The sequence below is a fragment of the Talpa occidentalis genome, unplaced genomic scaffold (genome assembly GCF_014898055.3).
Source record: "Talpa occidentalis isolate TD23 unplaced genomic scaffold, MPIMG_talOcc4v2.1 talOcc4.14, whole genome shotgun sequence".
In the NCBI taxonomy this organism is placed as follows: Eukaryota; Metazoa; Chordata; class Mammalia; order Eulipotyphla; family Talpidae; genus Talpa; species Talpa occidentalis.
The window spans coordinates 10958971-10982090 of NW_023601433.1; the positions used below are offsets into that span (position 1 = coordinate 10958971).

Here is a 23120-nt window from a genome sequence, read left to right on the forward strand (position 1 = left end):
TATGTATAAATAAATGAATGAATGAATAAATAAATAAATCTTTAAAAAAAAGTCTTACCTGCACAGTAACCAAATGGATAATTACTTATAAAGTAAAAACAGACTATTTCATGCGCCCGTGTGCACGGACACACATGTGCACACAACACGCATCCCCTTCATAGATCATACACGTGTGCATATAGATAAGATTAAAAAAATCGAACCTCCCATCTCCAGCGCCTCCGATGAGAAGTCTCCCACAACTGACCGCTTCACCATTCAGCTCCCATTTCGTGGCGGCTTCTAGTTTGGTCCACGGACGCCGGGACACCGGGGCGCGGTGGGTACGCGCGTCGAGGCATCCGCGGGGCGCCTCCCTGCACCTCTGCTCGGAGCTGGGCCCTGCCAACGAGCCACCGGCCGGCTCTTGGGCGTCTCCTGGCCCGTCCGGCCCGGTTCGGGGCGCGGCGCCGCGGTCCATCCGGCAGGGGGCACTGTCCGGCCGCCGTGGCCGCGCCGGGCCGCGCTCTGATTGGCTGGAGGCCGCGGCCCGCGCCCACGCCCGCCCGCCCCGTCCGCTAAGTGCGGCGGCCGGCCAGCCCCGGCCCCAGTCTGCGGGCCTCCAGGGCGGCGGCGGGGCCGGAGCGGCGCGGCGGCGGGACCAAGACCGGGGCGCAGCGGAGCGGCCGGCGGGCGAGCCGCGCACACCCAGCAAGATGCTGTCCTGGCGGCTGCAGACGGGCCCCGAGCAGGCCGAGCTGCGGGAGCTCAACGCGCGGCTGCACGACTACGTGTGCCGGGTGCGGGAGCTGGAGCGCGAGAACCTGCTCCTGGAGGAGGAGCTGCGCGGCCGGCGCGGCCAGGAGGGCCTGTGGGCCGAGGAGCAGAGCCGCTTCTCCGAGGAGGCGCGCCGCCTGCGGCAGCAGCTGGACGAGCTGGGCTGGGCCACGGCGCTGGCCGAGGGCGAGCGCGACGCGCTGCGGCGCGAGCTGTGGGAGCTGCAGCGCCTGGGCGAGGAGACGCGCGCCGCCCGCGACCGCCTGGACGCCGAGCTGGGCGCGCAGCGGCGCGAGCTGCAGGAGACGCTGGGCGCGCGCGCCGACCTCGAGGCGCGGCTGGGCCGGCTGCAGGCCGAGCGCCGCCTCCTCGACGAGGCCCACGACCGCGACGTGCGGGAGCTGCGCGCGCGCGCCGCCGGCCTGACCCTGCACTACCGCGCGCGCGCCCCCGGCCCCGCCGCGCCCCCGCCGCGCCTCCGCGAGGTGCGCGACAGCTTCGCGCTGCTGGTGGCCGAGTCGCGGCGGGACGCCGTGCAGATGTACGAGGACGAGGTGCGCGAGCTGGAGGAGGCGCTGCGGCGCGGCCAGGAGAGCCGGCGCGAGGCCGAGGAGGAGATGCGGCTGTGCGCGCAGGAGGCCGAGGCTCTGCGGCGCGAGGCGCTGGAGCTGGAGCAGCTGCGCGCGCTGCTGGAGGACGAGCTGCAGCGGATGCGCGAGGCCTACGACCTGCAGGCCGAGGAGCGGCAGGTCCGTGCTCGGGGACGGTCCCCGCCGGCAGTCCGGGGCGCCCGACACGCCGGAGGGGTGGGGGCGCGGCCGGGCTCTCTCGACGCGCAGCGCCTTCACCCCCATCATGGTGCACCGAGGGTGGGGCCCTGCCTGCATGGCTCCGGGACCCTACGCAGAAGGCACCGCCTACTTCCCCCGCAGGGCTGCAGGGCCCGGCTTCTTGCCAGGCCTGGAAGTGGAGCAGCGTATGGGTCCGGTCCAGTGACCCAACGGGCCAGTCCCATGTGGCAGGTCCCTGTGGATCGCCCAGTCGGTTAGCTTGTCGATTTCTTTAGACCTGGGCGTCTTTGGGTGCACCCTGACAAGTGACCCTCGGTTCTCTTACGTTTCCCAGCTCCATAGACCTACAGTAGTTCATAGAAAAGTCAACGAGAATGACCCAGACTTCCAGAAGTGACAGCTTATTCCTTCTTAGAGGGGTTTCTAGGCAATGCCAAGTCCTTGCCTGGAGCCATTCAAAGTAACAGCCCTTGCTGGCACTAGGCTCCCTGGGAAGAATTTTAAACTGATTCCCAAAAGTGGTTTTTTTTCATCTTGCCAGAATGACCTCCCAGCTGCCTTGTTTGTTCTTGGGAGGGGCAGCAACTTTGAATCAGAAAAGGGCTTAATGGGCAAAGTATTCTCACAGTGCAGATTAACGTCAGGTCTCTGGGTAGTGTAACTGGAAAAGGGGTCCAGTGGCAGGATGTTATGACAAGTGTGGAGGCATATAAACAGTTACTGTTTCAGGGAAGCAAAGTTCAGAGCTGCAGGGTGACACCTGCGGCTGATTTATTCTCTGTACACCCAGCCCAGTCCCAGTCCCACTCCTGACCCTGCCCAGTCTCAGCCAGAATTGGAGATACTCCCAAATCAGACTGTCAGTGGTTCTCAGGACGGCAGTTTATAATAACCTCCCCAGCATTTCACAACTGTTTGTAGAACCACTTGTAGCTGGAGGTTGGAGATTTATGATGGGGAGTTTGGTGCATTTAAAAAAAAAAAAAATCAAGGGAACACAGTGTTTATGTCTTAGAGGACTATAGTGAGGACACCGGGGTCCCCAGGCCATCAGTGAAGGTCTTCTGATGACCCAGGGTGCCCAGCACTGAGGTTTCATATTCAAAGAGCTGGTGTCAGCTGCGGAATCATACAAAGCAAGGCAGTTCTAAGTTGCTTGGAATTTAATCTGGGCTGTGGTTGTGTTTGGCCTTCACCTCATAATTTTGGAAAGCATTCTCCTGGGTGTTGCAGGTGGAGCTAGGACAGTGACTGGCTGAAGTGCTGATTTCCAGAACTTGCCCTCAGCTGAGAGTGTGCCCCTTCTCAGCACTGGGGGCCGGCACCCCCATGCCACAGGCACACACTGTTGCGTGAGAGTTAAAATGGGCTATACTGTCGGATTTCACAGAGCTTTAGACCCATGAGTATTGTGACCCCAAAGTGGAGTGCCTGCCAAACTTACTACCCACTGAACCCCTTTGTGGGGAGCCCCCATGTGGGGAGCCTTGTGTGAGCTCAGGCCTCACACTTGCACTCATGCTGCCTGACTCATTGTGGATGTTGAAGCTCTGGTTTCTGTGTTCTCGTCTAGCAGCAGAACCCTCCCTCTCCCCCATATAAATCCCAAGCGGAACCCCAAAGATGGAAAGTAGAGCTTCTCCTCTGGAGGAGCAGTGAGGCCTGAAGATGTACAGTTAGCATCATATCCAGTCCTCTGACACGCACCTGCTCCCTCCGCTGTGCCCCCAAGTTCCTTCCTGGGGTCACACCTGACCAGGGACTAGGAGGAGCTTACTCTCAGCTTCCGGTCCAGTGTACCCCATCTCTCTGGAATCAGCATCTTTTCCCTAAAAGTAAGGAGCATAGATGTGTTAGTAAGGACTCGGGCTATTTTTAGTTTTAATTTATGGCAGTTCCATGGCATTAAATGCTTCCTAGTCCATTTCCTGAATCTCTCCCCGGTCAGCTTAAAGCAGCCACATTTCCAATTGCTTTCCAAAAGATTCAATACCAGGCATTAGTATTAAAGAAAATGTGAAAATGCTAGAAATTTTGTTCAGGAGTAAGCATGGACGACTCCACCCCAAGCCACTGATATTTTCATTGTGCATAGAAGCAAAAGGTCCGTCCAGAGACACTGAAGACACCCACTTCCTGTAATGTGTGTTTCGCTGCTCAGTTCGCCTCTATCAAGCGCTCCTTGTGTGCCAGGCACCCATGTTCCAAACCCCCCCCCCACATGTATCGACTCTCTATCCTCACAGTGATCTCATGAGGTGCTACCAATGTTAACCCCCTTTTACAGATGATCAAACCAGTGTGGGACAAGAGCGGGTGCAGAGAAACCTCAGGAGACCACTGCAAATGTGAAGGCAGGAGGTGCCGGCGACTTGGAACGGGGCAGTGCAGAGGGCTGAGATGAGGGGTGGGGGGGATCTACTCTGAAACCGAAGCCTGGGAGGTTTGCGGGTGGCTTGGATGGGGCAGTGGGGAGAAGGAGAAATCCAAGTTGATGCCAGGCTCGTGGCCTGAGTGACTGGGAGGACTCTTTTGCTGGAGGGCAGGTTTGGCAGGAGCTCAGAGTTCAGTTAGAGATGTTCTTGGGTACCCGCCTGGTGTTGGGAGTCTGAGCTGGGTGCTGTCTGGGCTCAAGCTGTAAATACTTAACATTCAATGAATGTTTATTATTAAGTAAAGATTTTATTAGTTTTTGGTAACTATTTAGCTTTATTACTTGTTATTAATGCTTGTTAGTATTCAGTAGCAGTATTCAGTACATCAGCTACATGTCTCAGCCCTAACATTCAAAACCCCCAGTAGCTGTGACATTTACAAGCTCTTGGTATTATTGGGTGACTTGCTCAGCTCGAGGCGACTCCCGTTTGGTTAAGAGAACATGGATTCTTTGGATACCGGCAGCAGCGTGCTTTCCCTGGTGTAGCCCACATTTCATCATCGGTTCTGATGCCACTGAAAGGCTCTCTAAATAGCAACTAAAAAGGTGACCTCTCTTCCCAGCTTTTATGCCACTAGGTGATCCAACTTCCTCCAGGTTAGAATTAGCCCGCTGGGTCTCCTGCTCCAGTCCCTCTGGCCTGGCCCAGGGTTTGGAAACTTCTGGTGAAGCACAGCCCAAGTCGAGCTTCAGTCTACCTGCAGGATCCATTACGGTTTCTGTGGGGACTGTGGGGAGCCGAGAAGTCTTGTCTTCTGCTCCCAGAAGTCCACTCATTTCCTTTGCCGGTTGAGGAGGCGCTGACTCACATGGCCATGTGGTTGGAACTATACTGATTTTCCTCCTCGTGCTTTAAGGGGTGCAGAACTAGGCTGTGCCCTCCGGGAGGAGAGACAATCTTCATGGCTGGGAGAGCTTAGACCGCTTAGGAGGGTTGTGGTTGGAGAGTTGAGAACTTATGTTATTTTTTTCTAAGCAACTTAAGAAGAGTTGAGCTTCTCCGTAGAGAATAAATCACTACAAAGTCTCAAGTTTTACTCTGTAGGTCAAGTTTCCTGTGAAGAATGGAGCAGTCTATTTATGTTAATATATATGTGTAAAATATATTGCCCTATAACCATGTATTGCAATTTATCTTCCCGCTAAATGGGGAACATAGGATTTTAACACCTAGATTTCGCTGGATCGGAAAAGAGTCATGACTAAATCTTAGCAACTGTCACTGGCAGGTGGTCTGGTCTGGCGAAGCTTTGTCTCCTTCTGAGGCCAGCTTTGGGGACTATCATAGATTCACGGGGAGAGGGGGGTGCCTGGTGACTTCTAAATGTACTCCCTCGTTTTACAAGCTAAGTGATTGTGTTGTTAGCATGCTTTATCTACACACTGGGACGCTAACAACTAGTACTAGCTAAGCAAGAGAGCTATTATGGGAGCCACGAATACCAGGTAAATTCTACCTCAAATCCAGGTGACATTTGTAAACCCCCCACTGTCTCTTCGAGGCTAATTTTCGGTAGCACCTTAGTTGATGGGTTTGATGTCTTTCCCAAGTGGCCCAACTTTTGAACTGCACAGACGCCTGGTGGGTCAGCTAAGCGTTTGTTGTTGCTATGAGTGAGTATGACCAGAGAGGAGAGTGTCCTGTTAGAATCTCCCACGCGTGATGAGGTCTTCCTTGGGGACGAAATGCAGTATTGAAATTCACCCTTGCAACGACCACGTCTTTAATAAGCCTGCAGGTCCTTCATGTCTTTTCCTGTCCTGAACTCTTGGTACCTTAAGTGCCACCCTAAAGCGCCAATCCTCTGATTTAAAAGCCCTCTTTCTCTTTAGGGAGTGATCGCCTGCCTGGAGAATGAGAAGGCGTCCCTCACCTTGGCCATGGCTGACCGGCTGCGGGACTATCAGGACCTGGTGCAGATGAAGACTGGCCTCAGCCTGGAGGTGGCAACGTACCGGTGAGGATGCCGTGCGGCCTGCTGAGTGGGCAGTGTGAGCGGCCGGAGACTCTGCGGAGTCCCCGTGACAAGCAGAGAGCACCCCCTGGCACAGCAGCTAAGGAGTCTGGGGCCAGAGGGAGGAGGATGGGCAGGGCCTCCCCAGCTCACCCAGCTGGTGTCCCTGGTGATGGGAATAGCTGAGGGAGCCCCCTTGCCAAGGGTGTGCCTGTCCCAGGCACCCTGGAAGATCATTGGGTCCTAGGAATCAAGTATGAGTTCACAGAAGAGCAAGCTTGGCTCAGAGAAGTTAAAGGGCAAGAGCCCAGAGGCCAGGATCCTAGCCCCTGAAGCTGTGTCTGCCTGTTACACAGTTGTGTCCCCGGCTCTGACTCCACCCCCGTGGGTGTGGCCTTGAACTGCATCTCTGCCAAAAGCTTAGCAAGGTACTGCAGGCGACAGGCTTTGTTTATTGAGATGTCCACTTGAATTCGGGATGACTAACCCAGAGGGAAAAGTCACAAAGCCTGCAAAGGGGCTGGTGCAGGCAGGGCAGAGACTGCAGTTCACTGTCCCCCGAGTGGCCTGTGGCCCCAGAGCAGCTTCCCCTCAGCCTCCCTTTCCTGCCCCTGGGTGGCAGGCGGTCTGTAGTTGAGATGGTACCCCTTAGTTCCTGCAGCTATCGCCCAGGTCTCAGGCACTCACAGTGTAAGGACTTTTAGAGACCCTGGGCCTCCCCCGCCCCCCATAAGATGATAATGGTAGCCAGTGTCACCAACCCTCACCACCTGCCAGACAAGGAGCATTTCACCCTCTCCGCTGGGTGGGTGCCTCTCACCCCTGTTACAGGTGAGGGAGAGAGGGCCAGAAGTCAGGGGTCTAGGCTGGTGAGGGGCAGACCCAGCCTGTGTCTTACCCCCAGCCAGTTGAGGTGAGCACAATGCCCCCTTCATTCCTAGGGTTGTGTGAGCACAGATCCACCATGGGTGGGAATAGGCTTGGGAAAGTCTGCCTTGACAAATGAGGAGAGCATTGTCAGTGCCTCCCCAGCTCACCCAGCTGGTGTCCCTGGGAATAGCTGAGGGCCAAGGTCCACTTCCCTGTTGGGGGCAGAGCAGCTGAGTTGGGCACTTCCTAGAGGGCATCTGTGCTGTCTCCTGATCATGATTTCTGCTGAGACAATTAGAGGGGCCTGGGTGTCAGCTGGGGTTCCAGACCACAGCCTTGCTGTCCTTACCTTCTGCTAGACTTGCTCAGCCAGGTTTTCATCCAGGGCTTTAGTACCAGCAGTGAAGAGGGAGCTGGTCCGTAGCCTGGACCCAAGGCAGCCTTGGAGGAGTGAGGCCTGCCCAGGGCCATGGCAGCGGTGGAGGAGTCTGCGAAGAGCCTCCAGCCACACTAGGGGTGGCCCTGGGGCCAAACCTGCGGGGGCCTTGCTGGGTTCCCCTGTGAGAGCTGCAGTGGGCAGGGAGCCGAGCAGGGAGGCACTGGTGGCCTCCCCTTCCAAAGGTCCGTCTCCTGCATTCTCCTTGGAAATCTCGTGGGGCGAGCCACCCCAAAGTTAAATCGGTAGGGTGTTCAGCCATATGCTGAGCAAGATGGTATAGGCTTATGAGTAAGGATCACTCCAGAATAGTGCACTGTCTGTGGAAACCCCCCACACACACCTCTGTGCCCACTTTAATTGCTCTGTGGGCCACAGGATGTTTTCCACTAGAAGTAACAGAAACCCTTCTCAGACTGGCTCACGTCAAAATGGGAATTTAGTCCTCAAATAACTGGGAAAATCCAGACACCCAGATGAGGTTGGTGGTCTACACCTGGGCAGGACAGGCCTCCAGCTGCTGCATCCCCTGGTGTGAGGAGGGGGCTCTTCCTGACCTGCCTGCACTCTCTCTGGGTGTGGTGCCCACCGCTGGGCTGGGGGGTGACTCACTCTAGAGCTCGAGTGGGGTCAGATTCCTGTACGTCTCATGAACTGAGACTGGGGTGTTTGGTGCCCCAAATCAGGCAACATTCTAGCGCAGATGCCGGGCCGGCCCAGAAACCCACATTTGTGCCCATTTGTGACTGTCGGGTGAATCTTTTCTCCAGGGAGGCAGATGGTTCTTCCAGTTTCCTTTCTGGACTCATCGTCTGGGTTGGAATTTGAAGTCACCGATTTTGCACTTTGTTTCTGGGGTCTTGAGCCCTTGTCTTCCCTGCCCCATATTCTATCATATAAAGAGAGGGCACAGCCAGGTGTCTTTCCCAGAAGCCAGGGCCAACCTTTTTGGTAGGAATTCACTGCCCTGCCAGCTGTTTTTCATGGCCGTTAATCCCGAACCTCCTTTGCTCATGTCAGAGCCTACGTGTCGGTGGGGACAGAGTCCTCTACCTCTGTCTGCTGCTGGCATTTCCCTACCCCAATTAGGGGTTGGCTTGGCCATCTGCTGGCATTTTAGTCATCAGACTTTCCGGGACGAGAGTGATTATTTGACTGTATATCTTTCTCAAGTCCAAGTGTGCATGGGGAAAATGAGAAGCCAGGCCCAGGAGCCTGGTCTGCATCCACTGGGCCCAGGAACCAGGTGTGCACCTAGCTTGACCCCGCCCAGCTGCAGATACCAGCCTTGAGGGTAGAGTCACTGCAGGCCTCCCTGCCTCCTGGTGCTTAGGTCTTAGTCGGAAGGTGCCCGCTTGTCAGAAATGGTGGAATGTCACCCGTTTCCTTAAGTCAGAAGCCAGGCATTTTGTTTTTATGTTTCAGTGTCCTGAAGACAAGCCCTTGTCGCCCCTTAATAAGTGACTGTGTATATTCTGTGCTGCTGCTGCGTTCTAAGGACAGGCATGCAAGGCCCTGTTTGGGTTGGTGCCTTCTTGTTCTCTGACCCTTAATCTCTTTCTCCAGTGCCCTTTGATCTTTATAAATTGACATAGGCTTTCGGGGTGTGGTTTAACTCTGAGGACAGAGGGAAAGACCAGGAATGGCAGCATGGCCTCGTGGTCATCTTTCAGACAAGCCAGTGCTTTGGGACAGACCCTGATGCTCCTTGGCCTGTGAATGGAATCTCTCCTTTTGACCCCTGCTCCCCTTCCCCTGTGTCCTCTTCTGGCTTGAGTCTGAGGTGCCAGGCAGTCCCCCCACCCACTCTGGGGGTACACAGTGAGGAGGCCAAGGCACAGTTCCGTGCTCCACCCTGCTCCCACAGCCTCCTCCCTCCTTGTGTGTTCGTGGATGTGGGTGCACAGCAGCCTGGGCCCCTGATATGGAAACAGCAGCTCTGCCCTGAAACTCCATTAGGATAACAACTCCCAGACAGCCCTGCGGCACGGTCAGGACAAGGACGGTGGTCTGTTAGGGCCTGGAGCGTGGCCAGAGGCCACATTAGAGCTGGCGTCTGCCTATGGATTGTCTCGGACTCCTTAATGAGGCCAGGGACCTGGCTTTCCCGCACACATCTGCTTATTTTCCAGCTTACAAGGTTGCCAGCCTGTGGCGCTGTGAGAACCCATCACTAATAGCCCGTGATTCAGGGAGCTGGCATTTCTCAGTCACCAGGGCTGGGAGGCGGTTTCCTTCATCGCTCTCAAAATAACCGGACAACACTTGACCCATTTCTTAAAGTTGTACGAGTCAGTGCCTTGAAAAATAAGTTTCTTTGTGAAGACTCAGAATCATGGCAAATTGGAAATACTTGTACTTAGTGTCTCTGTCAGAAACTCTGCTTGGTTTATGCCTCTGCTGCTAGTCCTGTGAGCTGTTCCGTGGTGGCAGGACGTGGTGTGTCATAAGGGACTGTATGAATACTGCGTTAGGTGTTCACCTGGGCACCTGCACTGCCCAGTGCTGGGCACCCAAATGGAAAAGGTGACATAGCCTCTAGGAGCTGGTCACCGAGAAGGGGACAAGGGTGGGTGGGGGCTGAGTCCTCTCCAAGTAGGGGCTTTATTTTCTATGGGGGAGCCCTGTAGGGACCCTAGATGAAATCACCAAAAGATGTTATGTTTCCTTCCTTTAATAAGGGCTGGAGGGTCTGTCTGCCAGGTTTGGATTGCCCAGAATCTGTATGAGATGCCTGACCTGGTCTTGCAGGGAATTCTAGAGCTAATGGACTGGTGAGCGCGCAGGCTGCTGGGTTCCTTGTCAGACTCTGGACTGGTCCCATGTCACTCCCTGTGCAGGTGAGCTGGGTGCCTTCAGCCGGCCCACCCTGCCTTTGCTCCATCTGCTCACCTGTGACCTGGCATGCCATCATGGGCCCAGTGTAGGGGAGTCTCTAGGGGGACTGCATGTGGTGATAGGCAGGAGGGCTTGGGCAGTGTGGTGCTGCATTTCGGCTAGAGCCAGTGAGGGCCCCCCACACCTACCACAAAAGCCCCTTGGGGGATAGCTGCCCCCTCCCTTATATCACAGCACCCTCTTCAGGCTCTTGGACACAGAAGATTTGGTAATGATTTGAATTTCCTTGGAGAGATGAACAAAACCATTCTCCTTTGAGGGGTGAGAAAACACCTGCCTTCCCTCAAGGGAATCCTCTTTATCCTGAACCCCACCCTCCACCCCTTACCCCCCACCTCTGATTTCTCTGCTCAGAGTCCTTAGCAGAGGACTAGGGCACTCCAATGAGAAAACCTGTGGGTGTCAAGTCCAAGGGAGGATCTGAGACAGAACTGGACACTATCACCAGGCCCCATGCTGACCCCCTATGCTGACGTATGCTCCCTTTCTGCTGCTATAATCCTGGGGTGCAAACCCTCTTTTATGCTGAACATTCCCCTTACTAAATGCAGACCTTGGAATTTTCTCAGTGCTGGGAGCTATTTGTGTTCCTGGAACCTAAAATGCTTGGTCATGAGGGTGTGTGATTAAAGGGTTGGTGTTCAGTTTCCTGGCTTCACCCCGAGGGGAAGAGCTGGGCCGGACACTGACCTTGTCTTCCTGCACGTCCAGAGGGGCGCTCTCCAGCCAGTCTTCCAGGCAGACGCCCCTGCACCTCCAGCAGCTCCCTCTCAGCATCATCTTTGCTTCTTTCCTCAGAAGAGGCCTCCTTTGTTTCCTTTCAGCTGTGCACGGGGTCCCCCCCGTTTGTGGGAACCACCACCCCTGAGTCAGTGGAAATAGAACATGATGCGGATTTGCCTGAGTCGCCAAGTCCCTGCCGGGTCTGGCATCCTTCCTCGGGTTTGGTGGCCAGCTTCGGTGCCCAGCTCGCCGCTGTGACCTAAGCACTCCCAAGTGGGCTCTGTTTCTGGTTGCCCTTTGCCACACACAGTGTATTTCTTGAAACTGGAGTTAGCGATTTCACGTGTTGCCTAGCAACTGTACAACTGTTGTGCCTGCAGAGTGGGCATCCTAGGGGGTCTCTGAGCAGTGGACCCCCATAGCTGGCCCATCTGAGGCACGCCTGGCATGTCTGCTCTCTGCTTGGTCTCAGGATAGTGACTAACAACTTGTTAAGGACTCTACAGTTTAAACTTTGGAGCTAGACGTGGCCAACAAAATAACCTAGTCAAAGGCTTTTTCCATAATTATATTACAGCATTAGCAGAAAGCGTCTCTGGCTGAAATGAGGCCCCAGGGGTGGGGAGGAGAGAGAGTGGTCTGTCCTTCCTGCCCTCCATCTTGCCTTTTTTGAATTTCTCATCTCTAAGATGTCCTCGCTGAGTTTGGAAACCACAAAAGCAGTTTGGGGGCCTTCTTTCAGCTTCTTGTCAATCCTCTGCAGACTGTGGCTCCAGAAGACCTCGGTGGGGGAGTGTAATTGTTCTAGGCCTCTCTCAGTTGGCTGCTGTGCCTTGCACAGGTCCTTCAAGACCTCTGACCTCTTTTCTGGGCCCACATCTCTCTGTCTTTTCCTGTTCCTTGCCCAGAGTTTGGAAGAACTTTCTAGAAGAGGTTGGCTCTCAAGCAGCTCTATAACCCTAGCCCCTTATTTTGTCCATCAAATTGGCTAAATGCTCTCTCCAGCCAGGTCAGCCAAGGTGGGCTTTCTTCTTCAGGCATGAGTCCTAAAACATGACACCGTGACAGTGAGGTTGTTGACCAGAGTCTTACAGAGGGACTTCTCACTATTTCCTAATAAGTTTTCTTTTTTAAATGGTTTTTACAGAGCCTTACTGGAAGGTGAAAGTAACCCAAAGATACTGATCTTGAATGAGCGCCTTGAAAAGATACCACAAGGTAAATATAATGAAAGCGAATTATTTGACTTCAAGATGTTGTCCATATAAATGGGTCATTCTGTGGATAAATGATAAAGTGTCATTCATCTGGAAGAAGAGGGCTTAGTTACCATGTTTCAGATAACTGTCTTTCATCCCTCTTGTAAGCACCAGTTAGATTTGATTTCATGGGCCATGGTTTCAATAAAAGTGTAGGTGAGATTGGGGAGCTGCTTTGATAAACTTGTTTGTCCTTCTAGCTGATATTTGGGGGTGCTTCGTAGCTAAGTGGTGAAGTAGAAGGGGCTGAGCCTGGAAGTGTGAGAAGGCGGACATGAACTTGTCATCACACGCATTGGTGGGAAACCCCTTCGGAGGTATTGTTTGTACAGCAAATTGATTCCCTAGAACTTTCTGCCCCCGACCCCCGCCCCCACCGCCTCCAGAGGCAGAGGCAGGAGACATTACACCCTTTCTGCTACCTGAGGTTGGCATGGGCAGCTCAGGTTGATGTATGTGCAGGTGCCCTGGGGTCTGTCTTGGCCAAAAAGCCAAAGGTTGCAGGACAAAGCCCACCCTTCCTATAGCTGCAGAGCTGATATGAGTTAATGTCCATTAGGAAAACCCTGAGAACTTGTGAGGTGACTTTAAAAAAACTTTTAAAGCCTTTTAGAATCTTAAAGAGCTTTCTGGCTAAGCAAGCACAGCTTAAATTATGTCTAATATGCTTCATATATCCCTGACTCAGTGTGGTTTCAGTCCCCATGCCATATTCACAATCATGGCAAATTGGGAATAAGGGACTCGGAACCTGTGTCAGGAAAATATATAATGAACAGCCAATTTGGATTGATGGTAGGTTTAAAAAAAATAAAAACTTTTCCATCTTTATTTTTCAAAATCAACATTGTCCTGACTGGATATTTCACAGACTTGTCAGGTCACTGGGTTCAGAGCAGTGATTTTGGTTCTCATCATCTGTGACTAGAAGGGATTTGATCTCAGACAATGTCCAGCAACTTTGCTTTCTAATTTTGGGCATCAGACTGGAAAAGGCAAAGATGTCCATGGAAATGACTGTGAGCCAGTCTGCCTGGTATCAGTTAACAGAAGACAGTAAAAATAATTCATTTACTACATTTCAGGATTTATTTAGTCACTGAATTTTTAACATGTGGATCTCTAAGTCTGGACGTCCATTGCATAACAGAGAGAAGGAGACAGGAGAGAGAGGGCCAGTCTGGGAGGGCCAAGAGACTTAAGTCCAGGCTCACTGGTGAGTCTTTGCTCATTGTGATTTGGGAGTGGAGGAAGGGCTAATGAAGAGGGCTGCTGGGTATCTATAACATTCATTCATTCATTCATTCATTCACTGACTTTTCAAGCTTATTGAAGGATATAGAGATGGTATTTGTGGACTGAATTTACTTTAGCAATAACCTATTATGCTAAAAGAAAGAGTAAGGATTAGAATAGAGTGCTGGTTGTGAACTCTTACTAGACTTTGTGCTTCCACATATTTCTGTGTCTGTACAGTATAGGTGCCCATTAACTGGTCATTGAATAAAAGTACCATGTGTTCATGGGTTATGGATTTGTCAGTGCTCATTATTCACTATTCTTTTGTGATTTGAATAAAACAACATTGGCAGCTTGCCCATAGGCAGTAGGCCTAGTACCAGTCTGTGATTTTCATAATTATCCTTGAACTTACTTAAAAAAACCAGGTGGCTCCTGCACTGTTTCCTGGGGCTTCACCTTCAGGGACTTCTCAGTTTAGCATTAGTATGTTAACCTGAACAGGGCAATAGAGTGGGAAATGAGCTGGCCTGGTTTCTTATCTGTATCCTGGGGTCTGTCTGGAGAGGCCCCCTGGCCTTGGCCGCCATGAAGGAGACCCGGTGGGGAGAGAAGGATCTGCCTTGGCTCGGCCAGATGGAGAGTGGGGAGGTGGGGGGAGGGAGGCCACAGGATGGGCTTCCTGGCCCCTGTCTAACTGCCAGCTGCCTTTCCTAAGAGCAGGTGCCCTGGTGGAGTTCAGGTGCTCTGAGGTAGCGCTCTCTGCAGCTGGTCTAGAGCAAAGCAGGAAAACCCACGGGATTGATCATGGCATCAAAACAGATCACAGTGTTGGTGACTGGTTGGCTTCCTGCTCTGGCACCTTTTCAAATGAAAAGGTTTAAAGCACAAAATTAGGAGAAACCAGGAAACAAGTTGATTCTTCAAAACTTGGTCCAATGTGGAGATCAGGGCAAATAAGCACATTAATTGGTAGGGGGACTAATACCATTTGGTGTTTACTAATTATATATTTTGTAATGATGAAGCTCTTCTCTGCTGAAATAAGTAAAATAAACTTAACAAAGTAGCAGTGAATGATTCCAAAATATCATAATATTGTGAAACTTCAGCCATAAAAACTAGCACCCCTAACCTCCCTGGCACATATGCTCTGCTTTACAATCACACGTTTTGTATTTTTGTTAAGAAGGATGAATATTTTAAGACCAGCAACTGGAGAAAAGTGTTGTATGGAAGCATTTATAGTGCTAAATTTTTATTGTTACAAGATTTTTAAAACCGTTTAAGGTTAGGAAAAAACCTCATGTATAGTGACCTTTCTGTGGTGATTGTCTGCATTTATTATGATGAGATTTGCCCCACGAAGATGCTTTTAGGATGAAAAGAGGTGATGATCACTATCATTTTTTTTTTAAGATTTATTTATTTATTTATACAAGCAGTGGGTACAGTCAGAAGCACGGGAGGGTGAGAGAATTCACCAGAGCCAGAGGGGAGAGCAGAGCAGGCAGACTGATGAAACACACTGCTGAGGGGAGCAGCGGGCGGCAGGAGAGGTCTGCGCGCCATGTGGGACGCTCGCCCAGTGGCGGGGGATCGAACCAGCACTGCAGAGGCTGCGGGCAGCCTCGCAGCCCAGCGCTCAACCGCTGCGCCACCGGGGAGGCCCGATCACTATCATTTTGATGAACCGTTTGTTCTGTTTCTTCAGATTTCAGAAACACGTGCTATCATTACACCACCTCAGCATTACAGCGGGAGAATGAAAGAAATCTGTTTCTGAGGCAGAAAGCCCCTTCGTGGAGCTCCAGCCACGGCCTGTCCCTGCACTCTGGCCTGCCTCCGCGCCCCTGGCCATGCACTGCTGTTGGGGGTGCTGCCAGAAGAGGCCTCCGGGGCTCCAGTTATTCTTCTTTTGCCAACACCAGGTGGGAAAACGGGTATGAGACGAGCCTCCGGACTTTCCCTGCAGCCCCCAGTCATGGAAAACACACCGAAGCTCAAGTGAAAACATTCCCTGGTAGACCAAAAGCTAATGGCATAAAGGATGTCCCCACGAGGTTAGCCCCAGAGTCCACTGTCACCCAGGAGTCGCGCCGAGAACGCTGGGACAGTGTGGCCACAGGTGCTTCCGAGAGCACTAGGTCAAATGAGAGGACCATCATTTTGGGGAAGAAAATAGACGTTAAACCCACGAAGGAGAAAGAGAACAGCAGAGCAGGCACTGTCCAGACCAAGCGACCAGAGAAAATGTTTGACTCTAAAGAGAGGGCCTCAGAGGAGCGGAACTTAAGGTGGGAAGAGCTGACGAAGTTAGATAAAGAAGCCAGAGAGAGAGAAAGCCAGCAGATGAAGGAGAAGGAGAAAGAGAAGGAGCTCTTGAAGAAGAAAAGTGCGAGAGACAGAGACGTACCGATCAGTGTAGAAGTAGTCAAGGACGGCACGCCGGGGGCATCCCCGAAAGGTTTCCAGACACCCCCAAGGACGGCTGCTGGCCTTGGGCTGAGCGGAGGGGTGGGGACGAGGGAGACCAGGTTCAGGCCGCACTCCGGCGACACCACCAGTTCACCGACAGGTGACGCCGTGCCGGAAACGATAGCAGAAAACATCGTGTCCAGTGTCCTGAAGCACTTCGCCAAGTCCCCGGACAAAGAAGCCACGGCTGATTCCTTCCCAGACACCAAAGTCACTTTCGTGGACAGGAAAGAGATTCCTGGTGACGGGAAAACAAAGACCGAGATAGTAGTGGAGTCGAAACTGATCGAAGAGGTCGATGCTTCCGATGAAGCTGGCCTGGACTACCTTTTAAGAGAGGAGGTTAAGGACGTGGAGCTGAAAGGGAAATCAGCCGAGCAGATGATAGGAGACATCATCAACCTCGGCCTGAAGGGGAGAGAGGGGCGCGCCAAGGTGGTCAACGTAGAGATCATCGAGGAGCCTGTGAGCTACGTAGGTAGCGAGAAGACACAGGAGTTTTCGACCCCATTTAAAGTGGAGGAGGTGGATGATGTGTCTCCAGGCTCACGGGGGCTCGCTGAGGAGGAGAAAGGTTTTGGAAAAACATACGTCACCTTCTCAGGTAGTCAACATGAGAAGACCAGGCGGCCCCAGGAGAATGTAACTCACGTGGAGGAAGTGACAGAAGCAGGTGACTCGGAGGGAGAGCAGAGTTATTTTGTCTCGACTCCCGAAGAATACGCCGGAGGGCATGACCGAGACGGGGGCCCAGTGTACGGGCAGGTCCATGTTGAGGAAGAATCCACCATCAGGTACTCTTGGCAAGATGAAATCATGCCAGGCACGCGAAGGCGAATGAAGAGGGACAAAGCGTTGGGAGAGACGGTCGTCAAGCCAGCGGATATTGGAGAACCTTCTGTGGAGGCGGGTGTGGGTTCTACACACTGGAAGGAACAAGCTAGAAGTGGGGTGTTGCATGCTGAGCCCATCGTCATCGAGAAGGAAATCAAAATAGCACGTGGGTTCCACCCAGCCAGGAAGGGAGGCCACACGGAGCCCCGGCAGCAGGTGGTGGAGGTCATCGGGCAGCTGGAAGAAAACCTTCCCGAGCGCATGAAGACAGAGCTGTCCGCCCTCTCTGGAGAAGGTCAGGGGGGACCAGGAAGCGTTTCTGTGGATGTAAAGAAAGTCCAACCCCCTGGCGGCGGGTCCCTGACCTTGGTGGCTGAGGTCAACCTCTCGCAGACTGTGGATGCCGATCAGCTAGACCTGGAGAAGCTGAGCAAAGACGAAGCTGGGGAGATTGAGAAGGCCGTGGAGTCAGTGGTACGAGGCAGTTTGGCCAAGCGACACAGCACAGCGCCGGGGAGCCCAGAAACTGAGGAACAGGTCCCAGCTGCTGGCCTTCTCTTCAAGCGCTGGGCCACCCAGGAACTGTACACCCCCACCCATGAGGAGGGGGCTGCCGGCCGGGCCCCTCACAGCCCAGAGCGGGTCACTTCCCAGGGGCCTGTGTCGGCCACCATGGAGGTCACCGGCCCCCAGGGCTTTGGCCGGTCACTCGTACTAGAGGATGTGAGCAAGGCTGTAAGGCGCATTAAAGTAGGTCCCACTGGAACTTGGAGGACTGAGCAAGTCTCCCTGGAAGGACCCACCGCAGAGGTGGTGCAGGTAAGTGGGGAAGGCAGCCTAGGTCAGGCAGCGAGCTCGGCTGGGGCCAGCTGGTCTGTGAGGCACTTCACTGTGGGTCCCCAGCAGAGTCAAGTATCCAAAGAAGTCATTTTCCAAGGGCCCGGCCCTGCCTGTGAGCTGGCGGGGGCTGCACAGGAGTCTGGCCCAGCAGAGCTTCCCACAGATAGCGCCAGACCAGGGAGCCACGGGGCATTTGGCTCTGAACAGTTCCATGCTGAGAGGGAAGTCCCCTTTGAGGGCTCTGTTTCCACGGCAGGGGAGGCTGGTGATTCTTTTCAAACAGAAGAGGTGGTGGGTACCCAGACTTCTGTAAAGCATCTTCAGTTAGGCGCCAGGGCGGGGTTTGGTGAGCAAATCCAGTTCATAGTCCCCCTTTCAGACTCCATGAAACTGGATGTCACAGGAGATTCTGGACACACAGAAGGAGGGGCAGGGGATGGCACGGGCACCAGGCTTGTCAGACTCGGGCGTCAGACTCATCACACCGTCCAGCAGACAGTCACCGCATCGGGGGAATGGAGCGACTCAGAAAGCTGTGCCTGGCAAGAGGGCCCAGCAGACCGGAAGGGCCAGGCCCCCGGGAGCGCCAGCGAGGGTGGGGGAGCCCTGACAACTGAAGAGAGCACCTTTTATAGCGCTGTTTCTGAATCTCGCCAGGAGGCTGGTGTGGGAGGTGTGTCGGGGGCAGAGGTGACACCGGGTACGAGCAGGTCCTTCAGGCACATTCGTCTAGGTCCTGTGGAGACCCAGACCTCTGAGTATGTTGTCTTCCACGGCCCCATTTCTGAGACAAGCGCCCTTGCTGGCTCAGTGGGCTCCCCTGGGGGAGGAGAGTCGGGGGACAGCAGCAGCACCCTAAAGCCTGTTGCCCTGGGGCCCAAAGAAACTTCGTTTACCTTTCAGATGGACGTGAGTAACGTAGAGGCGTCCCCCAGATGGACACGAGAGACCACAGGCCTCTTCTCCGCAGGGGCGGGAGTGCAAGCTCGTACCGGGTCTGACCCTGGTGCCTGGAGAGACACTGGCCGTGGGAGCGACTGGGCAGCCGGTGGGGGCTTTCAGGCTGCTGCTGGGGACAGACACAAGGTCCCTGGGGAGGAGGGCAGGGAGTTTAATAAGACGGTTCAGCTACAGAGAATGGTAGACACAAGGTCAGTGATTTCGGATGAAAAGAAAGTGGCCCTCCTCTATCTAGACAGTCAGGAGGAGGAGGCTGAGAATGAGGGACACTGGTTTTGATAAATATTTTGTTTTAAATGGCATCTTATTTGGTGATAAGCCGATGCACAAAGGCCTTTACTTATTTGCAAGGGGGGACACTGACTCTTATTTTTCTCCAAGAGTGGTCCAGGAGTGTCAATTTACTTCATAATCTGTGAAGTTTTCAGGCTATCATGCCTTAAGAGGTGTTTGATTTTTTTTTTTTTTTTTTTGAGTTAGGACTTTTACAGAAATACTTTTTATCATTTTAGTCGTAAAAGTTTCTTTTTTTCCTGGAGTTTTCTCTCCACTTCGAGAGATGATTTGTTGCACCTGCCACAGATAGGCCTCCCATCAGTTTGAGATTCTAGTTAGCTACCTACCCATTGGTAAGAGGCCTTAAAGGTAACCAGGTTAAAGTAATATATTTAACAGTAATTTTATTGCATGAACTAACACAAATAGTAAACTAATTTTTTAAGGGGAAAATGCACACATTTCTCTCCCTCCAGTCTTTTTGAAAAGAAATTGTAGGAAATAAGCAGACTGCTTATGTTTAAGAAAATCTGCTAAGTGAGTTCATATTTAGGAAGAAGTTACTGGTCATAGAGTTAAATTCATTTTAAAACTTGAATGAATTGCTTTCTATGTGCAGGGCTTTTTAAAATGCAGTGTTTTACTTAGGGAGAGGACTGTTCTAGTTATGGCAATAGCTCAGACCAATACACCTGCTCCGTTTGCACAGGTTCTCAGAACTCTGCACTGAGTGTGTTACACGACTGAGAGTCGCTTCAGGATCCTTTTTGGTGGCAGTAGGCCATTCAGTAGCACACAGTCAATAATCTTTTGTTATAACCTGAGTTCTGGAGTAACCAGCTCCTATCAGAGAATGTTGTAGCTTCTCGGCACCTTGGTCCCAGCACCTGAATGTTTCACTTCACTGGAGGGTGGGGTTCCCCAGAGACAGAGGAGTGCTGAGGCTCAGCCTGCAGCAGGACCGGCAGGATGGCGAGGCGCAGCGGAATCAGGGGCAGAATGGGGGCTGTGCCTCCCCCGGCCGCCCTTCTCAACCCAGCGCCAGTGGAGTGGAGGTCTTTGTGATCTCCAGAGTGAGAGAGGAAGGGCAACGGCCAACCTCAAGGAAGTTTTTGCACTTTCAACGGGAATCATCATGTTTGGTCCAGAGGAGCGAATGTTACATAGAATAAGCTATCTGGGAAGGAACTGGGTACCTCTCCTGCTGTGCAGCACTTATGGAGCCAGAGGGGCCCAGGCGGAGGCCCCACTCTTGCAGGACTTGGAATGGGTCTGCATTGTAGGCCACCAAGTGTAAGATAGCAGAATGAGTGTGTTCTGCTGGATTCATTTTACCCCAGGGTTTTGTTTTTGAAGCGCTTGTCTTTAAAGGTGTAGCATCACATAAAAATAGTGTCTCGAGTAGCTCAGTATTATTTTAATCCAAATTAGTGTCTTTCACATAATGTTGTCTAGACCACTTCTGGCACTCACAGAACTGCCTTAGTGCACTGAGAGGTAAGGCCCAGGGGATGTCATCCTTGGGCAGGTTATGGTGATGGGGGTGAGTGTGGCATGTGAGGGTCATCCCTCTGGGTTTCACACTATGACCCCCTGGCCCTCAAGAAGCACGTCTCAGTGGCTCCCAGGAACGGCTGCAGCAGAACTTCGGGGAGAGAGCATGTTCTCCAGCGAACGGCGGATGAGCGATACAGCACAGCTTTCAGGACGATCTACTTTAAAAACACTGTGAATCAGGATGTAAGAGTTGATTTGAATTGCAAGTTTAAACCTTTGTTATCTGCCAGATGAACAAATGATTGTCACAAACTGGCAAGGAGGTGTGGGCCTGGCAAACAAAGACTTCTCATTTCCAATATGGCCAAGGATGAGCTGACTTGATGTATTACTGGTAATGGAATTTGTGTAAGGGATGCGTTGGTGAGGATTTGGGCAAGAGGACAGCCCACTGCTTGGATGGCAAGACAGACTGGTGATGATGGTGATGATGGGGGGGTGGGGCAGCCATAGTATTATGTGAGCCTAAGTGGATTTAGTTTGATGTCATTGTCCTTACTTGTGACTTTGTAAATGAGTGTTGCATAAACAGGAGGTTAAAACCTGGTCACCCACTTCTATTTTGGCAGTGAGTACCTTAGAGCTGAATTGTTATCTCCGTGTTGGAATGCACATAGTCAAGAGGTGTCCCGCCCAGAGTATTTACACCATGGAATCAGAAGCTGTGGTTGGTTACTAAGTCTGTGGACCACCCAGGAGCAGGGTGTGCCCTGGACACTTTGAAAAGTCACCCACAGCTCCATGGCCTTTAAAACTAGTCAGTTGGGAGACAACAGAAATCAACTAATGGTTGATAGGGTGAGGACACAACTGGTCTTTTCCTGTTTATTTTGTTCAGACAAAACTGTATTAATGGAATGTTTTTCACCTTCCACTGGTGGTTTGGATATTGTTTGTTTAAAATGTGTATTTAGATTGGGATCGTCTGAAAAGCAGATCTTATAAACCTGCTGTTCCCCCCACAAAGAGAAATGCCACAGAGTGAGTAAAAATAAAAGCATAAGAAAAAGAAATTGCTTGTTTCTAAGAGAAGGACTGTCTGCCAGATTGGTGTTTTTGTTGTTGTTTAATTGTCATCAAAGCACATCCGTGTTTACATGCATGCTTTTTATGGTGGCTCAGAACTGTTGTGGATAGGACAGATGCAAAGTTCCAGTTCTTTCATCCCTCACTTGAGTCAGAACTTGATAGCCTTCGCCCCAAACTGGAAAGCCTGGCAGACTGTGAAGAAGCCAGCGGGGGAGCTTTCACATCCAGACTGGTCAGCCTGAGAGGCTAGTTAGTGCTTGGAGGGGTAGGGGGTGGAGGTGCAACCATCCCGATGTCCCATCTCGCCTGGAACCGAGTTGTTTTCAGGGCCAGGATGGAGGCCTGGCCACGCCAGGATGGTGGGTCACCTTGTGTACAGTTTGGAAGCTTATTTTAATGGCCATTTCTAAGAGCTTGAAATGTGGTTGTTTGGGACAAAGGATCTCTAACCCATTTGTAACCTTTCACACACAAAACCCCCATGCATCCAAAGCTGTAGTCTTCTCTCAGGTCGGAAGTTTACACACACATCAGGTGGGAGACATTTGGTGGAACATCCTAAATTGGTTTTCTCCCAGGGTAGGGGCCAAATTTTTAAAGGGTTTCTGGGATTCCAACATAATACCCTCCAAGAAATCCAGAAGTCGAAAGGAAGAAGTCACAGGTCAAAATTCACTTTTCCTCCCCAAGACCAGCACGGACTCTCACGTTGCTATAATAGAAAACCATTGATGCAGGTTGAATAATGGGCCCCCATTGGTCATGGTTCTGGAGACACAGGCCCAAGATGAAGGTGCTGGCCCAGTCGGTGCCACGTGAGGGCGCTCTTCCCAGCTTGCAGAGGGCCGAAGCCTGCTGTGTCCCCTCCAGTGGTGGAGAGAAAGGTGCTCCCTGTCTCTTTTAACAAGGGCACGAATCCCATTCATCACGGGGCTCCACTGTCGTGACCTTATTGCCTCCCAAGGGCCCCACCTCCAGGTACTGTCTTCTTGGGGGTGGGGCTTCAACATAGAAATCCTGAGGGGTGCACACATTCAGCCCTTGGCTGACTCCAGTGTGGTGTATATTTAAAATGCTGGTGCCGTCATCCATGTGGAAACCTGTGAAGTCAGTGACATCCTCTTTGATGAGGCTTTCACCCCTCAGGCCTGGGGTCGGGGATGGGCTGTGTGGTCAGCTGTCACACTCTTGAGGACAAGGGACCATGTCTCTCCTCCCATCGTGAATGAAGCCAGAGTGGTGTGGGTTCTGCCTGGGTGGGAGGGGAAGGGTGCCCGGGCTGCCTCCTGCTGCCTCCCCGGCCATGTGTGTGGCTGAGAGGAGGGAGCAAGGGGAAGCCCCCGGATCTCACGGTTGACAGCACAGAGAAAGGTGCTCACAACTTCCCTTCCACTTGCTCCTTCTGGAACCACTGTGGCTTCCTCCAAAGGGACTGAAAACCTCAGTAGACACGAGTGCTCACCCCATCTCCACCCCCACATGCTCAATCCAGGAACACGGGGTTGGGGTGGGCGGGGTTGGGGGGTGTGAGGCTAAGGCCTGTGTCGGCTCAAAAAACCCCAGAGAGGCAGCACTTTCCTGCTGCCTAGGGTGGAGGCCACAGGGGCAGCAGCAGGGAGTCAGCGCCTCCTCTACGCCGCGGCCTCACCTCTGCTCATCCCTCTCCACTCCTTGCACCTGCCTCCCCTGACCTCCAGGCCGCATCAGGTCCACTTGCCACCTGCCCCCCTGGACCGGATGCTTTCCCTCTGCTGCAATGGCAGCCCCTCCCCAGGCTCC

The 23120-nt window shown here is 52.7% G+C and overlaps 1 protein-coding gene across 2 annotated transcripts; it reads left to right on the forward strand.

The window, feature by feature from the left end:
• Positions 1 to 698: 698 nt before the first annotated feature.
• SYNM (synemin) lies at positions 699 to 21558 on the forward strand. 2 transcript variants are annotated; one of them, XM_037510054.2, is made up of 5 exons: positions 699 to 1508; positions 5821 to 5945; positions 12017 to 12087; positions 15082 to 17498; positions 18423 to 21558. In XM_037510054.2, the coding sequence occupies exons 1-5, from the start codon at positions 699 to 701 to the stop codon at positions 18756 to 18758; spliced, it is 3759 nt and encodes a 1252-aa protein (XP_037365951.1). In that variant the 3' UTR covers positions 18759 to 21558. The 2 variants fall into 2 exon arrangements, with proteins under 2 accessions (XP_037365951.1, XP_037365949.1); XM_037510052.2 differs by having other exon boundaries at positions 15082 to 21558.
• The last annotated feature ends 1562 nt before the right edge of the window (positions 21559 to 23120 follow it).

Coding starts and splice junctions, on each gene's coding strand:
- SYNM (XM_037510052.2), top strand. CDS start 699: ATGCTGTCCTGGCGGCTGCAGACGGGCCCCGAGCAGGCCGAGCTGCGG. Junction 1,509..5,820: donor TGCAGGCCGAGGAGCGGCAG/GTCCGTGCTCGG, acceptor CTTTCTCTTTAG/GGAGTGATCGCCTGCCTGGA. Junction 5,946..12,016: donor CTGGAGGTGGCAACGTACCG/GTGAGGATGCCG, acceptor TGGTTTTTACAG/AGCCTTACTGGAAGGTGAAA.